This window comes from Aedes albopictus, chromosome 2 (assembly GCF_035046485.1).
Source record: "Aedes albopictus strain Foshan chromosome 2, AalbF5, whole genome shotgun sequence".
Classification (NCBI taxonomy): Eukaryota; Metazoa; Arthropoda; class Insecta; order Diptera; family Culicidae; genus Aedes; species Aedes albopictus.
Genome location: NC_085137.1, coordinates 185,333,525 through 185,355,587, shown reverse-complemented (window position 1 = coordinate 185,355,587; position 22,063 = coordinate 185,333,525). Strand labels below are relative to the sequence as shown.

Genomic DNA, 22,063 nt, shown 5'->3' with positions numbered 1-22,063 from the left:
AGATTTTTCCGTTAGGGGGAAGTGGGGTAAAATAACCCTCAAAGATTTCATGTCTAAAAATAGGTAAAATCACTAAAATCGCAATAACTTCCGCAAAAGTTAACGGATTCAGCTGAAATTTTGCATGTACACTCTACTCCTATGGCACTTCCATTTGAGCCAAGCGTTGGATATTCTTTGATATTTTATTTGAAGAAATAGGTTATTTTCATAATTTTTTTGACGATTTTCAGGGCGCCTGTTTTCGTACCAACAGAACTAGGATGAAAAACTGAGTACTACGTTTTGAAGGACTACCCAAGAGCTTTCATTTGATATGTGACCCAGATGCGCCAACTTAAAAACTTTCGAAAAAAAAAAAATTTTCTCGGGGTATGCGTTTTACCCCATATTTTTAGCTGTCTAAAGAAGTGTTGTCGCAAATTATGACAACGTTATTTATCGTCAAGGGTTTTTCTTCAATATTAATTCAACAGAAAAATGATGACTAAGAAATGCAATTATTAGATTTTTTTCATTTGGGGAAAGTAGGGTAAAACGGACTAACTCAACCTCCTTTCGAAATAACGTTGCTACGATGTTCTCTGATCAGAATCAAATTTTCAGAGTTCTTTATTCTACTCAAGAATAGATGCTTTATCATATATTATTTTTTTTTCTTGAGAAGATAACGGGGTAAAACAATTCTCAGAAAAAAAAAATTGAAAATAATCAAAATTTCAAAATTTACAAATGCTTTGGTAAAACTTGGCGAAATTTCATGAAATTAGAAGAAATTTCTTAATTTTTTATTGCTTATCCAAAGGAGCAAGTCTGACAACATTTTGACGTCGAGAAATGTCACAGATTAGCACGTGGTGTGCGATTCACCGGATTCTTTCTCGATTTTTCTTTCAACATGCATCTCCGGTTCAATTTTCTCTCTTTTTTTCTCGTGAAAGTTGCTGCAGTACACACGAAAAAGATTCACGAGGAAAGATGCATTTAGCGCCTTCAAATGATTTTTTGGACAAATATGGTCTTCTACAAAGCTGTTCTCAAAAATAAGGCCCTCTTTTCAATGTACATAAAAATTAGGGTGGTCCATATTTTCAAAGAAATTGGGAATCAAACTTTTTTATCTGCTAGAATAACTGTATACATTCTTCGAGAAAGTTGAAGATCTATCAATTTTGAGCAAGTTTCTTGAAGACACATTTTATGTAGCTTTGAAATTGACCGATCTAGAGATGTTTTTCTGAATAAGCTTAGGGTGGTTCAAGAAAAACCTGTTTTCTGGCGTTAACTTTTTCAGTTTCGATTTTTCATCAAAATCGCCCAAGAACACTTGTAGAGCATAGTTTTTTGAAAAGGTGTTATGACGGATTGGGGCAATCATAAAAATTATCTTTTGTCCGCATTCAAAAGAAGAAACGTTGTTACAAAACATATCAAAAAATTAGAGGGCTATTTTTTTGTAACTCAAGTGAAAAATACTTGAAAAGTGCCTTTTTTTCTAGATAATCATCAATAACTTTTGAACGGAATGACATATGAAGACCATATAAGAAAAATCGAAAAAGAATCCGGTGAATCACACACCACGTGCTAATCTGTGACATTTCTCGATGTCAAAATGTTGTCAATCGCTCCTTTGGATAAGCAATAAAAATTAAGAAATTTCTTCTAATTTCATGAAATTTCGCCAAGTTTTGCCAAAGCAATAGTAAATTTTGAAATTTTGATTATTTTCGACATTTTTTTCCTGAGAATTGTTTTACCCCGTTATCTTCTCAAGAAAAAAAAATAATATATGGTAAAGCATCTATTCTTGAGTAGAATAAAGAACTCTGAAAATTCGATTCTGATCAGAGAACATCGTAGCAACGTTATTTCGAAAGGAGGTTGAGTTAGTCCGTTTTACCCTACTTTCCCCAAATGAAAAAAATCTAATAATTGCATTTCTTAGTCATCATTTTTCTGTTGAATTAATATTGAAGAAAAACCCTTGACAGATAAATAACGTTGTCATAATTTGCGACAACACTTCTTTAGACAGCTAAAAATATGGGGTAAAACGCATACCCCGAGAAAAAAAATTTTTTTTTTCGAAAGTTTTTAAGTTGGCGCATCTGGGTCACATATCAAATGAAAGCTCTTGGGTAGTCCTTCAAAACGTAGTACTCAGTTTTTCATCCTAGTTCTGTTGGTACGAAAACAGGCGCCCTGAAAATCGTCAAAAAATTATGAAAATAACCTATTTCTTCAAATAAAATATCAAAGAATATTCAACGCTTGGCTCAAATGGAAGTGCCATAGGAGTAGAGTGTCCATGCAAAATTTCAGCTGAATCCGTTAACTTTTGCGGAAGTTATTGCGATTTTAGTGATTTTACCTATTTTTAGACATGAAATCTTTGAGGGTTATTTTACCCCACTTCCCCCTAACGGAAAAATCGGAAAATCGTCCAGATATCATCTTTTATATGGAAAACCATACCCTGAAAATTTCAGCTCAATCGGAGCACATCGATTCAAGAAGGGGTTGCGGCTCTCGCGAACTGGCTCTTAAAACAATATATAAATGCCTTCAGTTATTTTACTATGAATAACTCAAACAATTTATCGCGACATTATTTGAAGGATATTAAAAATAAACGGCGTATGGCGAAATAAGCTTCTTAGTTAAATGGAGTTCGGCCAAACGACATTCGATCAAAAGCTGAATACTAAATGGCCGGATACCGTCTGCAAGGATTGTTCCAGAAATTCCCCGGATATGCCCACAGAAAATCCACCGTGGATTTCTTCCGGGATTTTATCTAGAATATTTATTGTGATTTCTTTAGAGAATTTAATAGGGATTTTTCATTGATTTTTTTATGAAGTGCTCCAAGGATTTATCCATTTCTGTATAAATTTCATTTTTGTAGAGGTTTCTCTTATGTTATGTATGTGCAGGACATTTTTGTATGATTTTGAAGGAATGCCTTCATGAACCCTTGTTTAGTTTTTATCAACTCTAAAGATTTATCAAGTTATCAATACCTTTATTTGAAAAAAAAAGCTTTCAGTTTGTAAATAACTAAAACTTTTTCATTTTTTTTTTTCCAAATTGGTATTATAATTTTAGAATAGTGACCATATCTCATCTTTGTGTAATTTAATAAGTTTTGCTGATACTAATTGAAAACTGTCATTACCCATTGATGTTTTTTTCGAATAATTTAATACTGTCTGGAAGAATTTGGAAATATTTAAAAAATTGCAATTATGAAAAATGGAACGATCGTCTATGAAATAAATTTGCACCAGAGTGCTAAATTATTGTTATCATTTCTTCCTGTTATACATGCATTAACCCTGGAGCAGTCGCGTCTTTGACTGTCTGCAGTGACGCTGCGCTCACGCTGTGTACCACATGCGTGCATTTTTCATGGTGCGTGTACTCAGTACACGACGCGATCGCTCCCGGGTTAAGTTATTTTGAAGCAACATATAATTCAAAATTCCAAGAGGATTGTTGATAGCAGTTTCCAAGTCTTGATTTTTTTTGCATTGGAATAAACTTCAGAGTCAACATGTTTGTAGATTGACAGATTTGTGATTGAGGATTATGAAAAACCTCTAAGGAACAGAATATGGAAAGAAAAAAAATATTGGGACAGATAAAATTTTAAATTTTTGAAAAAATGGTCAACTAGCTGTAATTTTTCAAATTAGACCAAAATTCCCTTGTTTTGACAGAATTTTAAATATATTTTGAAATGAAGTGAGAAAGCAATAAGCATTTAATTGAAAAAGGTTATTGAATGCTTGTTAGAATTTTATAAATTTATCAAAAAATCACAAAATCAATCAAAATACTACAACTTTTTCCTTATACAAATGTTATGTTGAGTCAAACGATTTCCAAAGCTAATATAATTATATACGCTATACTACTTACTTACTTTCGGTCCTGGGCACCCACAGTTATATACGCCATGAAAATTTCATTCCAGTCGATTAATTGAATCCGGAGATATAGGACGTATTTTGTACCGAGCCTTCTATGGGGCTAGCAGCACCCTCTCAGAATAGAACGGAATTTGGTAGACATAAAAAGTAGGTCTTTTAAAGCAACTTTGCTAATTTTTTTTTCAATTTTTATGAAATATGAAAATAATTCCTACATTGAAAAATCAAGGTTTTAAAAATTGGAGTCGATATTACAGAAAAAGCCTCTCTTTTTAAATCTATGATTTTTTTCTGAACAAAAGTCCTTCAATTACTCACAATTTCTCCAGACAATGTTGCTGTCAGGGTTCCTGATTTCCACTTTTCATCTTCTTCCCGATTCGAAGACAGTCAGCAGCGAACGGTTGTCGCTTGAGTTCGTGTGTGTGCTTGTCAGCGACGACAGCAAACTCCGACGAACGGTGGGAAGCCACACTTGGAAATTATTCATTCGCCCACATTCGCATCGCAAGCGAATGCGATTCGTGAGTGATGCGATTGATATTGTGCATACGAATTATTGTTGTTTTCGAATTATTTTCTTTGCTAATCTAGCATTTCAGCGACAATACAGTAAAAATGTATGCATTACATGCAGAAATTCTCTTCTACTTATGATAATAGCCGCTTCGATCGCTCACCAGTATTCTTCACCATTCGCCATTCATTCATTCGCTTGCGATCCAAACTGCGACGAATGGCAACGAATATTCATGTCAAGCAGATGGCTCATCGCTTCCCACTGGTGATGGGGTTGCGTGTTTGATCACGACGATCCGTTTGCTGCATCTTTCTCGATTCGATTCAGCAAAGAGGAGTGAATATAAATGGAGTGAGGCGAATATACCGATCCTTGGTTGCTGTGACATATTTAAGTCTACATTGAGTGAATTTTGTTTATCAATATGACTTAAAAATGACATGATCTGAAAAATTGTGATAAATTGTGGAATAAATTCGAAGATTTAAAAAGATAGGTTTTTTAATGTCGATTTTATTTTTTGAAAAACTTTTCTGTAGGTCTTGACAATTTTTAAGCCACATCGATTTAAAAAAAATCTATGAAAAAAAGGCCCCTCTTCAAATGTTTTTCTAGACAAATTTCGAAAAAAAAATCAGTAATGTTGCTCAGAAAGGCCTATTATTTATGCCCACCAACAGGCAGGCTAGTAACCTATACAAACATCTATTTTGGATGTAAACAAGTGACGTCGTTCTTATCGTTTTTCACGTAGATCAAATTGGTGTGGAGTACTAGATCGCCTATGAACGATTTGAATTACGTCATCACAAAACTGTCAGATTTCGGGAATATCTCACCTTCTGTACACCGTGCCCACCAAGTTTCATCCGATCTGAGAGGGTGCTATTAAACTGCTGGTCAAGTTGGCGGGAAATTCATCACAAACAGTTCAAAATTGACTATCGGATATTTATGGCTTCAATTAGAATCATTTTAATTTAATGTAGAATAGCAATAACTTTCCTAAATTTGGACCAGTGATACATAACTTATAGTGATTTTTTGGTGCACTTTTCGAAAATGTATTGTTAGTTGACCAGTTTTGGTTGGCGAAGCTCTTCAAAATTGAGCAAAGTACAACTTTTTTTTGGCTAAATGCGCTAGTTCTCACGTGAATATGCCTTATTTGGATGAACAGCATTGATTTTAATTGTATTGTATTGGTTTTGAGAGGCCTTGCCCCCCATAACTACGTTAAAATTTGACGCGTATGGTCTTCAAGAAAAATCTATGACAACATTTGTGAAAATATGAGCCTTGAATGCATAGGGAGAGTTTTGACAAAGTATTTTATAGAATTTTTTGCAGATTCATCATCAGTGAAGTTTTTTTTTTTAATTTAGAATATGCGTTTTGTAAGAGCTCATGTATCAGATTTTTGATCCAAATTGGGGGAAAAATGCCAATAATCTTTCACGAATTCATGTCCAATATTTTTAGAAATAAATATCTTTTCAGTAATTTCTTAAAGTTTGTTTCTGTTTTATATAGGCGGATAAATTCCGCCATGAATTTCATAAGATGTGTACCATCAGACATTGCAGATATTCTTCATAAATGGTAGCCATCTTGAAAATAAAATAACTTCACGAAATTTGTTTGCAAGGTTTTAACGGCAAACGCTTGCATTAAACCCTCCAAATGATCCAAAGAAATCCTGAAAAAAAGTTACAAATCCACTAGAAATGTTTTCAAGGCCATTAAGGAAATTGTGAAATGAGAAATTGCAAAAAAGCGATTGACAATTCTTTCGGTTATTACTCTAGAAGACTTTTCATTTCAAAGCTAAGGGCAATGATTTGTTTATGTGTGAATTAATTGTTGCGGGAATTTCACCAGAAAAAAAAATAAATCATCAATACTTCCAGCAGTGATTCCTGATGAAAATTTGACTACAAAACGTTCTTTTTTAAGTTTTGAAAATATCTAAACATAAATTCGTTTGGGAATTTCATCAAAATTAAGAAGCTTTTTTTGAGCATAGTCGCTAGAACATCTCCCGGAAATTTTAACTTGTGAGCGTGTTTTATTGCCGTTGATTAAGAGTTTCTCTATCACGTGGATTAGTGAGAATTATTCGAACGGAAACACTTACAATATATCGTCAAGAGACTGATTTAAATGTCCACTTTAATTAGAAGGAACACTGAAAATAGATGAGACGACTGTCACGAGGAGAAATTGTGGTTAATGAGGAAGGAAATGCGATCTGCATTCATTTTACTATTTGGGATAATTCATGCAAGCACTATTTCAATCCAAACACTTATTTTCATTTTGATTCAAATATACTACATGTCGCACCAACAATGGCGAACCATTCAATATTTTTGTAGAAAATTTGAAAAGTATGATTAAAAACAAAAAAAAATGATTCGAAAATTTGGGTCGATACTCGCCGTGTCGATGTGACGAACGTTTTAAGTCTATACAATACATGAACAATATTGAAACATAGAACGAGCTCACCGATCCATCCAAGTGTTCAGCGAACAAAGGTCCCAGCTGGACAAAGCGTTTCATGCCTGAACTATTACTTTCAGCTTTTTGCTGTCTTTCTGTAGTAAATTTGCATATATTCAGAAACCTTGGCGACTCTCGCAGCAAATGATGTCTTTTTTTTTAATTTCTTTGTATTTGTGAATTTTAACTTAATGCTAATTCTTCACACAAAATGATGTCTAAGCATGTTACAAACAGCCTTTTGTATGACGACAACTTTCAGAAATGACGTATAGATGTCGCTGCGGAGAGTTTTCTATGTAAATCCAAGGGGTACCGCTGTCCGATCACTTTTGCACATTTTGAACGCCTTGCCACGCCCAAATATGTGCACAAAAACATTTTGTACTTCGTATATGTAAAAATCAGCATATCAGTAGTTTCGTGTCAAAAATTGAGCTCAATGCATCACCGCAAACCATAGTTACAGCATCTCAAACTTGGCCATCTTGTATGAGAATCGGCGTTTGTCGGATCAATTATGCACCACAGTGTACGTTGAGTTGATTGAAAAATCATTAATAGACCACACGGATTTGTATACCGAAATCTTTGAACTTGAGACATACACCTCAACAGGTCAACAGGTTTTTTGACTTAATTTTTATATCATTTTTTGAATGTTGGATTCTGACGGTAGGGGATTCAGTGTATTTCCGGTTGAAAACCACTGTTCCGTCCGGCCACCAGTTCAATGCAGTGGTGATGATGGTTACCGAATGAAATGAGCATATCATCGTGGTCGTCACCATGCATGCGGTCGTCGTAAATGTCATCGATTTATGTGTCAAACAACACAAACTTTGGGTTGCAATGCAGCCAGCCAGCCAGCCTTCAGCGGCATGATAGGAATCTGGAAAGTCATCACCGACCGACGGCGACGGTGGTGGCGAGTATGACTGCTTGGAATGGAACGTTGTTGGCAGGTCCGGTAGGTACCGACGGTAGAACAAAAGGGCCGTCTCGTAGCCGTCCAGACATGAGTCTGCTTTGGTCAGCAACAACTACTGGGTGAGGAAACAATGTTGGTCTTTGTGTTCGGTGTGTCCCCTGACGTTCAACCCCAGACAGTGGACAAATATGGCAGTTGGACGGATGGCGACGACACCAACGACGGAAGAATACGGTCATACTGGACGGCGTGTGTAGGTGGATTCCTGAATTAGATTGGTTCGATTGTTGCGCTTTTCGCCAGAATTGAATTTACTGAGTGCAAGAGAGGGTCGTCAGCTTGCTGGAAGAACTGACCTGCTCAACAGAAACTCTCTCGAGACTGTCACGTCTGTCCGTAGTCCGAGCTGCTAATATCCGAAGCATACATATAAATTCTATTTGCATCATGAACCTTCAATGGCGCACCCAACGAATCAACTGACGGTGATGATGAGTGAGTAGCTTCTGTACACACTGTGCAATTGGTCCTAACAGAAGCGCATCCAATAAATCCCACAATCACCATTAGACAAAGCTGCCACAGCCACACTGGCCTATACTGACTCAATGCAATGGTACCATAGTACCATAGAGCTGAATGCCGTCGACGGGAAGCAGGCAGTTGATTAAAACTGAAGTGTACAATAATATTTCAATTATGGTCGTGTGTCGGATTTGCATTCTCTCACTGATTGGCTGGTGCCTCACTCTGCAACTAAACCCGGCCGGGCTGGGGCCGCGTGGGAGTTTTGATTTCATTATCCGGGGTGCTGCGTGGCACACACGCGCGCTTTCCCATCATCCGAACCGTGCGCCACGGGTTGCTTACTTCCGAGAGAGCAATAATGCTCGGAGCTAAGTAATCTATTTATTGGATCACACAGGATCCAATGCAGTAATGGTGGGTGCAAGATTGTTGCCTTTGACACTGACACCGACACTTACCCTGCATTTTCAGCCGCAGCAATGGACATGTGGGGCTCATCTAAGAGTTGATGGGGCGAGTGGCCCTGGGGAGGTGCCGGGGGAGCTGTTAATCGCTCCGTGGTCGCTGATACGCCAGCCACCTGCGGGAAGGGAAGAGAAAGAAAATGATTGGATAAACATCTACACAGTTTACAACTAACTAACTCTAAGCTAAATTACTAAGAGGTGGGAATTGCCGGGATCACACGTTGGCTTCATAAGCGAATGGTCACGGGTTTGATTCCTAGCCCAGGATCTTGCTACTTTTTGTCAGTTGCTCTTCCTGCGACATCCTTTTTGTTTTATTGCTTTTTTTTCGAGAGCTGTGGAGATTTTATTTTATTTATTAATTAATTTTTTGAAATAATCAAGCGTACGTGAGAATACTTGGCAATTTAACTAGAAATCCTATTCGTCATTTATTTAGAAGTTTCACAGGCAGTTTTGTTAGGAATTCTTTCGAAATATTGTACGGGATTTTCTGGCATTTCCTTTGTGAAATTTCTCTTACAATTCCAAAAGTATTGCTTTTTTCACAGAAAATTTTCGATGCTTCGTTGAATTTCATGTAGTTTTCTTCCAGCGACAGCTTCCGCGATACAGCGAACCACACTAACACAGCAAGAAATCTGTCAATATTTACTTAATACATGTGCATTTTCAGCGAAATGCTCTATTTGCATGAAAACAATCCACTCTCACAACTATCGGATGACCGCTGTCAAATATCAGGATTACCAACTGTCCGGCAACTGCTGTCATGTCGCTGTGTCGCCGAATCTGGCGCTGGGTCCTCGGCGCGGAAACCCAAAGGTGGGAATAAAATTTTGGGGTTTGGGCGCAATAATTTAGATTATTCTTATTGAAATAGTAGCAGATTTTTTTCCAAAACAAAATCATTTCTGAACAAGTTGACAAAATAATTGAGGGGGTTAGAAACAAGGGGGGGGGGGCAAAACCCCCTTTCGAGTAAATGAGGTTTAAAGTGTTTCACCAATCTGTCATACCATACAAAATGTATAGAGTTGGAAAATCGAACCAATTTTCCTAAATTTATTATAATTTTTCTAATCATCGTATAAACAAACTTAAAAAAGTTCTTGAAAGCTTGAAATCTGAAGTTTTTTTTATATGCTCAACTCAAAATCGACAAAATGGTCACTTACACCCAGTCTTGCGAATAATCGCGACCATCACGAGACAATCACTTGAACCGCTTTCTGGAGTCACCCTTCCCAAGGTGATACGAACCAGCTAGCATGTCACGCCTGGAATGACAAACATGTTGTGGGTTCCACCCTTCGCCGCTTTGCAGCGATAGCAGTTGCTGAGTATGCTGCGGGTGGGTTGCGAGAGAATCAATCTCTCTGAGCAACGATGCATAACGGGCGATGTGAGAGCGTTTGCCGTAGCCAGGGCGAACTGCGTGGTGCGCTCAATGTGTGCTTTTAAACTGAGCTATGCAAAACGAATAGGATTTATGACGTAGTACCGTGCTTCTGATAATACACATGCATAGTTTTACATGCTGTTGCGCGTACATCTGATTGAGGCGACGGAGAGAGTCATGACACTCACATGAGCCGTATCCAAGTCAGGATGATTGTAGCAAAACAAGGGTGACCGGGTGACTATGATGGGATTCTGTCTTTTTGGTGTTAGCGACTGTAGAGAGAGCGAATCAGAAACCGCAGAGACAGAGTGACACAAGCTTGGTGTTTATCAGCTTTTTTGTGACTTGTACGCTGATGCTTCGCGACACTGCTTACACCCCTTTGAATCTGAGCCCCTTGAATGTGATAACCAAGAGAATAGCCGAAGGAATCTGAAAATGGAATTTCCAAATAAATTCTTAATTCTTATAGGAACAGTCAAAGACAAAATTCTAAGAAGATTTCGAAAAACTGTCCGAGAAATTCCCAATGGAATTGCCGATGGAATTTGCATAGGAATTGCCCAGAAGAAATTGAAAAAAAAATGCCAAGGAATATCTACGAGAACTGCCAATAAAAACTATTAAGGAATTTCGGTAAAAGATTCCGATAGATTTGTCAAAGAAAATTCCATAGAAATTTCCGCAAGATTTCACACAAAATCTGAAGGAACTTTCAAATAAAGTGCTGAAGGGTTTTGGAATCGATTCCCAAAAGCGATTAAAAGAATCCGAATCAGGAAATTTCAAAATAATAACCAAAAGTTTTCCCAAAAGCAATGCCAGAGACATTTCTATAGGAATTGCTGAAGGACTCCTCAAAGGAATAACTGATATTGGTGCCCCGGCCAAACACCGTACGTTGAGCATTGAGTGATTATGTTTTCGTGACAATAATGGTTTTTAATGAAATCTGTTCTAAGTCTTACGTCTGTTTCTCTGTGCCAAACTGCCGAAGAGTTAATCAAAGAAATTCCCAAAAAATCTCAAACATATTTGCTTAAGAAGTTTTGAAAGGAATAGTAGATGAAATTCTTCAAAAAAGTTCCAAAAGAACTGCCGAAAACTTTATCAAAAAAAAAACTTTCACAGAAATTTCCAACAGAACCGCTGCAGAATTCATGAAATAAAATTATCTGACAAATTATAAGGAATTCCAAGATTTAAAGAATAATAATGTAAACTTCTTCAGCAAGGAATTTTTAAAGGGATTACCAAAACATACATCAAATAAATTGCCGATGGGGTTCCAAAAGGCATCGATGTAGAAATTCTTTAAGAATTTACAAAAATATGACCGAAAAAACAGTTTTGAAAATTCCAAAGAAATTAACGAAGAAGAAAATAAAAAAAACTGCTTGAAAATTCCCAAAATGATTGGCAAAAAAGCTCGCGTAACAACTTCTGAACGAGTCAAGTACAAGACACTGAAGACGACCTTACAGTTGAGGGCGAAATACGTACCTGTCAAAGGATGAAAATTCTTAGTGGAATTCAAAGGAACAGTACTTAACGCGATTTTCTTTTTTATTTAACTTCTGAACGGTTTGCTGGTGGAATCTCTAAAAAAATCCTAAAGTAATTGTCGAGGCAGACAAACAAATTCCCATAGGTATTGCCACTTAAATTTTGCAAAAGCGTTACTGAGGGGTTCGACAAAGTATTGCCAGAAGAATTTCCAAATAAGTTTCCTAACAAATCGCAAACAAAAATTTCTGAAGAAGTTGCCAGAAAGTGATGTAACGGTACTTAGTTCTATATATTTACATCAATCTCATAATTCAGATTCTGACTTCAGTTTTATCTTATAAATATCTCTCGCTTTGTCGATCATCACGAAGAGCGGAGTATATGGGGTGATTCTTTGGCAATACTTTTTACTGATCCCTTAGCAATGACAACATTTTTGGCGAATGCCAGACTTTTTCTAATCTAACAAACTTCTTTGGAGACTTTTTATGACTTCCTCACCAAGAATTGTGCTGTATTCGTAACATTTTTGGTAGATGCCATATACTATCTTGGCGTATACTCAGCTGAATGCATTCCAAAGTTTGTAGCAAATTCCATAAAAAGGTCATTGTAATGTTTCGGCAGATTACTGACAAGATATATTATTGCCAGTGCTGACATGGTAAAATCAGAGCAAATACGTCAAGGTTACCCAATTTCAGCGCCCCTGTTACATTCCCATGAATGAATTCTTGCAGAATCTCTGAAGGAAACACTTGAGCAATTCCTGAAGGAACTGCTGGAACAACATCTGAAAGAATCCATGGAGCAACTTTTGAAGAAATCCCTGCTGAAAATTCTGAAGTAAGGTATGAATAAGTCTCTAACGATATGTCCGAGAACATCGCTGAAGAAATTTTAGAATGAATTTTAAAAAAAGTCTAAATAAAATTCAAAATGAATTCCTGAAATAACAATAACAGTAATATTTTAAGAATCCACAAATGGATCTTCTGTACAAATTCCAGGAGGAATACCTGAAGAAACCCTTGGTAGAATACGTAATAAAACCTTTTTTTTTACTTATTTGTTTATTTGGAAGGCTCGGGCCTCACTTGGGCATAACAGAGCCGAAATCATCTTTATATTTTTTTATGTTTATTTTTAACAAAATCTCTTGAGATCTTCGAATCACTGTAATCAGTTGTGTACCTTTTAATTCCACCCTCTTTTGCTTATCCTCTGACAGATACGCGTATTTTGACTACCACTTGTCCTCAGTGTCATTTTTTGACTCTTGAGATGTTTTTGGAAAAAAAAATCTTGTGGAAATCCCCTATTAAAAATCCTAAACAATTTGTTCATTGAATTCCTGGAGGAAGCCATAGAAAAGTTCCTAGATGTACGCTTGGAGGATATCCTGGAAGGATTTTGGAAAAAAATACATAGAAGAATATCCGGCGGAATTTCTGATGCAAATTTCAAATTTCTGAAGGATTCTCTGCAAGAGTATCTTCCGACCTTTCCGTTAGAATACTTATTTTTATCTCTGAAAGTGTGAAGAGAGTGTAGAATTAGAATAAGTTGAAATACACATATATATTTAAAAAAAAACTTTTAAAAGAATTTCTGAAGGATTTTCTAAGACTTTCTTATGAAATCTTTGAAACAATTTCTGGAAATGAATTGTCTTGAAGAAACAGATTAGGGAATGTGAAGAAACCTTGGGAAATTCCTTAATAATCTCTTGTGGAATTTCTAGAGCAATCCATGGAGATATTTTTAAGTTTCTGAGAAAATTTCGAAGAAAAGTTCGTGGAAGGTTTTCTAGATAAATGCTTAAATAAAAACTCTGGAGGGATCTTTATGAAAAGAAAATTTTAAGAAATTCGTAGATGAATTTCTAGAATAACCTATGTAAGATTTTTTGAAAAAAAAATCTTGAAATATTTTCTAAAGGAATTTATGCAACATGTTAGGAAGTTATCTGTACAAGACTTTCTTAAGGGCTTCTTGGAGAAATTTTTGTAGAGGAAATTCTAAAGTCTAAAATAATCCCTAGAAGGTGTTGGGAAAGAATTTCTGGCTGAATTTCTTTAGGATTTCCTGAATAATTTTTTGAAGTAAATCTACGAGGAATTTCCAAAGCAATCCTGAAGAAAAAAAAATCTTGCTGAATCCCTCGGAGATTTTTTTTCAGAAATTCTTGAAATCTGTTTTATTCGAATCCTGGGATGGACTTCAGCAAGGGTGCATAAAAGAATTATCGAAAATTTGAGGATTTTTTTTTTCAAAGTAGTGCGAAGGAAACCCTAGGACAGTTTTTATAAGAATTTCTGCAGAAAATTCTCGAATAAATCTCACATTTGTTTTAAAAAGAACACGTGGGGGTATTTCTCAAGAAATCCCTGGAAGTTTTTCTGACAGAAATTCATATTTCCAAAAAAAAACTCTGGGCAACTTCTAACGTAAATCTCGGAGAATGTTTTGAAATGTATCCCTAGAAGATCATTTGAGAGAATGCTTAAACGAATTTCTGATAGATTTTTTAAAGAAATCCCTGGAAGAATTTCAACAGAAACTCAGTGGAATTTTTGGAAAAATTGGAGGTTGCTGAGGGAATTTCTGGTGAAATCTTTGAAAGAGTTTCCAAAGTAACCCCATTACAAATTTAAGAAGAAAGTTTTGAAACATTTTCTGAAAAACTCTGGAATACTTTCTTCAGGCATCGCTGAAACTTATCAAAGTAATCTCTGGAGAAATTTCTGAATAAATGTCTAAAGAATTTTCTGAAGGAATCTCTGAACGATTTTTGTTAAAAAAAACAGGAGGAACTTCTGTTAAAAAATAGAGAAATTTCAGAAATAAATCAATCAATCTTTGTGAAATTTGTAGAACAGGGGGAAATTCTAAACAAATCCTTGAAGGAAATTTCCCAATGAAGCCGTGGAAGTAGTAAGAAAGAATCCGTGAGGGAATTTTTGGCCGAAGACTCGAGCGGATTTCCGAAAAACAATATTGTAAACAGGTTTTTTAGAAAAATTTCTGCGGAAAGGTTTGTAGAATTTTTAAAGAAATCTTCAATAGATTCTTCAAACGAATGCCTTGAGAAATTTCTGAATAAAGATTCAGAGAAATATCTGAAGTAATGCTTGGGCGATTTCTCAAATATTCTCTGGAATGATTTGTGAAAAATCATGGAGGAATTGGTGAATCAATTCATGCCAAATTTGCGACACTCTTGGAGGAACACATGGAAGATTTCCCGAAATAATCCATAACATAATGACTTGATTTGAGAAGTTTTCTTCGGAGACCGTCGTAATAAAGTTGAAAATTCCGGGATCACCTACTTTTATTTAACACCGCAGAATTGCAACAAAAGGCGACCGAGCAGATAGTGATGCAAACCTACAGGGGTGGCCAAAATGTTTGGGATAGCCAACTTTTTTTCTCTCACAAAAAAGTTCAAAATGCTTTAACTTTTCATCAACAATTCTCAAATTTTGACTGTTTGTTACAGTATTATATGTGCATTATTGGTACAAATTTGAGCTCGATTGGTTAATCTTTCGCGAAGCTAGAACTGTTTTCGTAAAACACTATTTTTCAGAAAGCTTATTTTGAACTGTCATACCTTAGAAACCAGTAGACTGAATTGAATGATAATTTGAACGTTCATCAACAATTGTATAAGTGCTTCACAAGCTATTGAAATATTTGTACTTTTTGAACATTTGAAAAAAGTTATCATGGATTGAAACTTTTTGGATACATCAATGACATTTAATTTTAGTTTTAGTATCCAAAGATTTTCTACTTCTGCTCTCAAGATATCACTAATGAGATATATTAGAGCCAATTCGGGTTGAAGGAAGAACACATTTAGTGTTCTTGCATGGCATTGTAAATTTGACTTATCTTTCTCTATATTGGAGATACCATTTCAAAAATTGGTTGTCTAAAAAATAGTGTTTCACGAGAACGGTTCTAGCTTCCGAAAGATTACCCAATCGAGCCCAAATTTGTACCAATAATGCACATAAAATAGGTTGACAAACAGTCAAAATTTGAGAGCATTCTATGAAAAGTTACAGCATGTTGAACTTTTTTGTGAGAGAAAAAAGTTGTCTATCCCAAACAATTTTGCCACCCCATGTACTTTGAGAAAACTTCACCAGATTTATCGATAATTCTTTCATGGACCCTTGCTGAAATCCATCCTAGGGTTCATTTGAAAAATCTTTCACGAGTTCTTGACAAAATTCTCCCAGGGATAAAGATATTCTTTTAGACACTCCTTTGAAATCTCCTAGTAAATTTATTTTAATCATCCAGGAAATCCCAAAGAAATTCAGTCAGAAGTTCTTTTCCTAAATTTTCTCCAGAAATTTCTCCAAGGACTCCTTGAGAAAGTGTTGACGGATATCTTATAAAAACGTTAAAAATATTTCAAGAATTCCTTTCAAAAATCTTGCATAGATTGTTATATTCTTGCAGAATTTCAGCTACGAATTTCTACCTTTTTTTCTCTGAGATTCCTTCAGAAATTTTTCTAAGCGTACATCTAGAAAACCTTTCATGAATTTTCTCCAAAATAGTTCATGCATTTTTTTAAGAAAATGATTCACGGATACATTGAGAGTCATAGATTTCGAACTCCTTGAAAATTTTCTCAGAAGCTTTCTATAGATTTAAAAACTCTACAATTGATTGTTAAGTTTTTCTAGCAATTCTTTTAGAGATTCTTGTTCAGATTTTCCTTCTGGAATTTCTTTAAAAAAATCTATCTATGGATTCTTAAAATATTCCTGGTTTTCAGATATATTTCGAATTCATTTAGAATTTTCTTCACATTTTTTTTAAAATTTCTTCAGTGATACTTCCGGGAATATCTTTAGAGGCTTCTTTTATGTTCCTAGAATTACTTCATAAATTTCAGCAGAGATTTCTTTAAAAGTAGTTCCATGGATTCTTTCAAAAGTTGTTCCAGCAGTTCCTTCAGGAATTGTTAGAGTGGTTCTTTCAGAGACTCCTCCAGGAATACATCCACAGGAATGTACCAGTGAAGCATAATGAAATAACTAGCTCTGATTTTACCTGGTACATAGTTTATCACACATCTTCTCAGTAATCTGGCGAAGCTTTAAAATGACCTTTTTATGGAATTTGCTACAAGTTTTGGAATTCAAACAGCAGAGTACACGTCAAGATAGTAAGGCATTAAATATCAGGATTATACATATTACAATTCTCGGTGAGGAAGTCATAAGAAAGGTTGAAAGAAGTTTGTTAAGAAGCTTTGAGGGAAAGTCAGGTGAATGGGGGGATAGTTTGCATGCATTCGCCAAAAATATTGTCATTGCTAAACATAGGTTCCCAATCTCTCGGGTACCGAGACCCAAGCTACCGGAAGAACTTTTTATGACCCACCAGGGTAAAATTAAAATACAGAAAACTCATTATTGAACAGGAAATGAGGAACTGTTAGGTAGAATATTTTGAATTAACTATTGTCTTTTTTTCGTTAAAATATTTTAGAATGTACGATCATCAATACGGAACAACTACTTTTTCATTCTAATGGTTCCGCCAAATCTCGCCAATGATTCTTGAAGGCTCCAACGATTTAAATATTCAAAAAAAAAAATTAAGTTTTGTTCTGGAAATTAGGTATGTAATTAGTGATACTTTTAGAAATGTAAGCATAAGATAAGTTTTTTTTTTTTTTTTAATTTCTTTGTATTTGTGAATTTTAACTTATTGCTAATTCTTCACATATAAGATAAGTGAAATCCATGCAAAAATAAACACGCAGCAAACCAATATCCTTAAGTTAGAGCACTGTATAAGAGGGACCATTTGATCAATTATTTATTATTGTGAGATAGATATAAAAGCCTTGTTTCGTCATGAAATCATAGGGGAGACTGAGGAGACTTGATCCCTGGGGAGACTTGTTCCCCCATATTTGCTCGGAATCAAAAACATTTTTCTTCTAGTATATTTTTTCCAAAACTACTCCTGGACAAACGACTATGTTTTGACTACAAGTGATTTCGATTGTACATTGCATTATTTTTAACGGCTGATGGTTTGTTTTCAGTCCTTCAGAAATCTTTTAGGCGATTCCGAAAAATCTCAATAACTTTGTGAAAATTAAACCAAATCGTGTCAAAATTTCACAGCACATAGTTTAAATAAAATATTTTCAAACTTTTTTATCCAAATAAGGTTGTTATTAACATATTTTAATTAATTCAGCTTAATATACACAACAGTGACATGGGGAGATTTGATCCCTCAAGGAATACACACACATTATACATGTGAAAAATAAAATTCTATTCGGGAGCCTCTATTTACTTGGAATTCTAGTCTTTTCAACGATAAAATGTGTCAGATAATTATAACTTTAGTACAAACCAAGAAAAGGGGGATCAAGTCTCCCCATTTTGAAAATACGGCATATCCTTAAAAATTCAAGGAAATCTTACAATTTCAAATACTCCATATTCATCGAAAATACAAGAAAACACGAAAAGAAAATGAATAGGAAGACTCTGGAATTATTTTCCTTTTAAATAAACCATGTGCTCTAAGGGGGAACAAGTGTCACCCATTTTTGAAAAATACATCATAAGACATGCCTCCATAAAAACACAGTTTTGAAAACTTTGACAATAATTTAAAGGCCTTCTGTTGTGTATTAACTTGCAATAGATGTTTACCTGCCATTTTATACGGAAATCGGATCTAGTTTTGTGTTTTTCTTAAAGTTTAATATAAATTAAGAAAAAGGGATCAAGTCTCCCCAGTCTCCCCTACACTGAAACATTGACTATGTATTTTAACCTTTATGTAAATTCATGCAAGCCTGAGGAGATTCTTATAAATCTTTTGTAATCAGTTTGGGAAACTCCTGAAATATGTCTAGGATCATAGGCAGAAAAAGCATTTGATTCATCGATGTACGGAAAATAGTCTTGCGGTTTTCAAATGTATTCTAAACAATCAGATGAAAATTTAATATTAATGGCGATGTAAAATTCCACAAAAAAAGCTAATAAGACGACGCACTTGCTTAGAAACACATCCAGAATGTTTTTAAAACAACTAACAGCCATTGGTACAAATTGCGTTAGTAAAAACCTAGCGAAAAAAAAAAGAAGAATTCAAAATATTATTCTGATTCACGTGCCTCCAAGCTATAATACCAACCCACTTGAGCACTTCACCCAGGTAAATCATACCTTTACTTATGGGAATGTGTGTGAGCGGCAGCAAACAACTCGTCCGCCCGCCCAGTCAGTGCCAAGCTCAGCAAAACAAACCCATATGTGATGTGGTTATGAGGCACAGCACAGCAACAACCTCCACGCCACACTACACCACGCCATTAGCACTCACAAGAACTTGTTCGTCAAGCAGCGGAATCGCCGCATACAGATTCACGTCCGTTTTCTGTATGAAGTGGTACGGATATTCGAGTCAGCTTACTATACCACTGAGGAGCAGAACAGAACACTGCGTTATTAGGGTTCAGCGGGGAAAATGTGCCTTTTGGAAGAAACGAGAGTTTTTCAAAAAATAAATTTAAAATCACCTGTGAAATTGGTTGGATTGCACTCCAGCAGAACCAAAAATAACAGGTTTTCAATTCATAATGCCACAGTTTCTACTTTGTGTTCAATAGAGTGTCTAGGCTAGCCCTTTTTTCTCCCATTTTTCAGTATTATTATACATGCATTTATCCGTTGCCTTCGGTAGCACCGACTGACAAAGTAGCTACGCTTTCATTTAACTCCCATCTCCATCATAGCATGTGATCAATCATGCTACGCCCACAATAGAGACAACCGCCGAGCAAAGTGAACTTGTGCCACAACCAACTGTCTCATTACAGTAGTAAACTGTAGTAGTAGGTAGAAATACCGCCATGTGACCCATACATCCGTTGCGGTAAGCGTAGGGGTATTCGGTAAGACCATGCTGAGGGTTACGAGTCCGATTCCCGAACGGTGCAGGAACTTTTCGTATTGGAAGTTTCATTGACTTCCTTGGGAGTATCTTCATGCCTGCCACTCGATATACATGTACATAAAATGGTCATTGGCAGAAAGAGCTCACAGTTAAAATCTGTGTTGAGAAGCAGGCTTTGGCCCCTTGGGTCATTTTTGCTATTTTTTTTCGCCATGGAGTTAGCGAGGCAACACCCTTTTTGTTTCCAAGAAGTCTATTGATGTATTCAGTAGTGTGCAGTGGGCGAGTGTATGCATCATTAATTCCTTTCTTCTTCCCTACACTGATCAGCATGTTTGACAGGTGTCACATTGTCACCAGGACAAAAAATCAAGAACAATTACACACTGAGGATACTCGCAAGTCACTTGTGCGAGTGTTGGTCCCTCAATTAGCTCCTCAAAGGTGCATTCCCCACCAGGTTCCCCCTCCCCTGATGAAGCATGTTCGCTGACGAACGGACTGGCTAAAACATGTAGCAATAAAGCAAAGGTGGTGAATCAAGTTTTTATGCCTTCCGTTCGAGTGGGTAATGTTTTCTTTTTATTGTACCATTTGCAAGCGAATGGAACTACCAGAGCTACCGCTCGCTCGCTCTTGGGAAGGTTGTCCGATGTTCTTGCCAGTTGCTCCGATCGGTCGGTTTGAGGAGAACAGCCCAATGGAAACAGAAGTGGTGTGGTGGTGCAGTGATGAGACGAAGAGTGAGGAAGTTCTGCGTTTGCCGTTGTTGAGTGTTGCTGAAATCACAGAAACCTTGTAGCCGTGCTGGTGGTGGTGGTCAATTGTAGGAAACTGGCTGATCAGACCAAGTAGCAGTCAGCTCTCTAGACCTGTACTAGACTCGCGCCGCCACCGTGCTCAATGCCGTACTTCCTTGCGTCCATTCCACCGCCGCGCCGACCGAAGTCAAGCAGTTCCGCATCTTCGGACTTTTCGCTTTTGATTTCGTAAATTTGATTGGATGGATTGGTTTCAGCCGGTAATAACTCTTGGAGCTCTTAACCAGGCGAACGAGAGAAGGAGAACACTGACTCTGTGTGTATTGGATAAGTGAACGGTTTGGCGAGTTGGTTCGAAGAGTTGAATGGAGAACAGTTTCTTGTTTGGAACTTTCGATCCAGTGTTGATCAAACTTGGAAACTAGTTTCGTCTAAGATTACCAATATCGATTGAACATACCACAGCTTCTTTGATATGCATATGAGCCGTCAATAGTCTAATCATTTAACCAGCTGTGTGTGTCCGAATATCCTTGGTCAAAACAAAATAACACAGATCGAAAAAAGAGTGTAAAATTCTGTGACATATGATGCACATGATTGGAGCGTGGGATATCACAGAAGTTTACATGACATATCATGTAAAAGTCATAAAATATCATGTAAACTTCCATTATATGTCACGTAATTCAGCATGACTCTGTGTGTTTACATGACATATAACACAAATTTACTTGATATATCATGTAAATCATCATAACACTAAGTTTACATGACTGAACTGATGTTTACATGACGTGTAAATCTCATTATTTTTATCGGTGAAGGATTAGATTAGTAATATATCTAGTAAATGCACTAGGAAATCCTCTTGAAATAACAACGAGATATTCTCCCCAAAAATATTCTGAAATTCAACTAAACTGAACATTCAATTCAGATATGTCGGAAATGCATATGGCATATGTGTGTATGTATGTATGTCTGTGCGCAAAATAAGTTCACTCACTTTAAAGGCACTTCCCATTGGTCGATTTTTCGGATTAGGGAAAGTCCATAAATTACGTCACGCTTTGAGGGGGGAGGGGGGGTTCGGCGAAGTGTGACAATCCATACAAAAATTTCAGAGGTCTCATACAAAAAGTGTGACAAAGGGGGGAGGGGGGGTTGAAAATGACAAATTTTTGCGTGACGTAATTTATGGACGTTCCCTTATTGCTCGAACTGAACCGGAATTTTACCGCATTCTTTGCTATTCATTGGACCGGATCGGTTAAGGCGTTCTGGAGTGATGGCCATTTCAGTGATCCGGACCAGCATTTCTTCAGGGAATTATTTCAGAGATTTATCCTGGAATTTCTTCTTGGCATTTCCCCAAGAGCTTTTGTTGCTCTCTTCAGGAATTGCACCTAGGCATTTCTCTAAGAATTCTTTCTTTTTTATCTGTTTTAACGAGATTTTTAGCCCTAGGCTAAGTTCATCTCGGGACCCACACTTTACTTCACTCACTCACTCACTCACTAGAACTCACATT

General features: G+C 36.3%; 1 protein-coding gene across 5 annotated transcripts in view; it reads right to left on the bottom strand.

Moving 5' to 3' along the window:
* Positions 1-22,063, bottom strand: part of LOC115258752 (neurogenic protein mastermind) — a 564,992-nt gene that overhangs the window by 353,858 nt on the left and 189,071 nt on the right. For all 5 annotated transcript variants that reach the window (XM_062850837.1, XM_062850839.1, XM_062850838.1 and 2 more), the window contains exon 2: positions 8,881-9,002. In XM_062850837.1, the coding sequence (XP_062706821.1) occupies positions 8,881-8,909 (29 nt within the window). In that variant the 5' untranslated portion in view covers positions 8,910-9,002. The remainder of the gene's footprint in view (positions 1-8,880; positions 9,003-22,063) is intronic.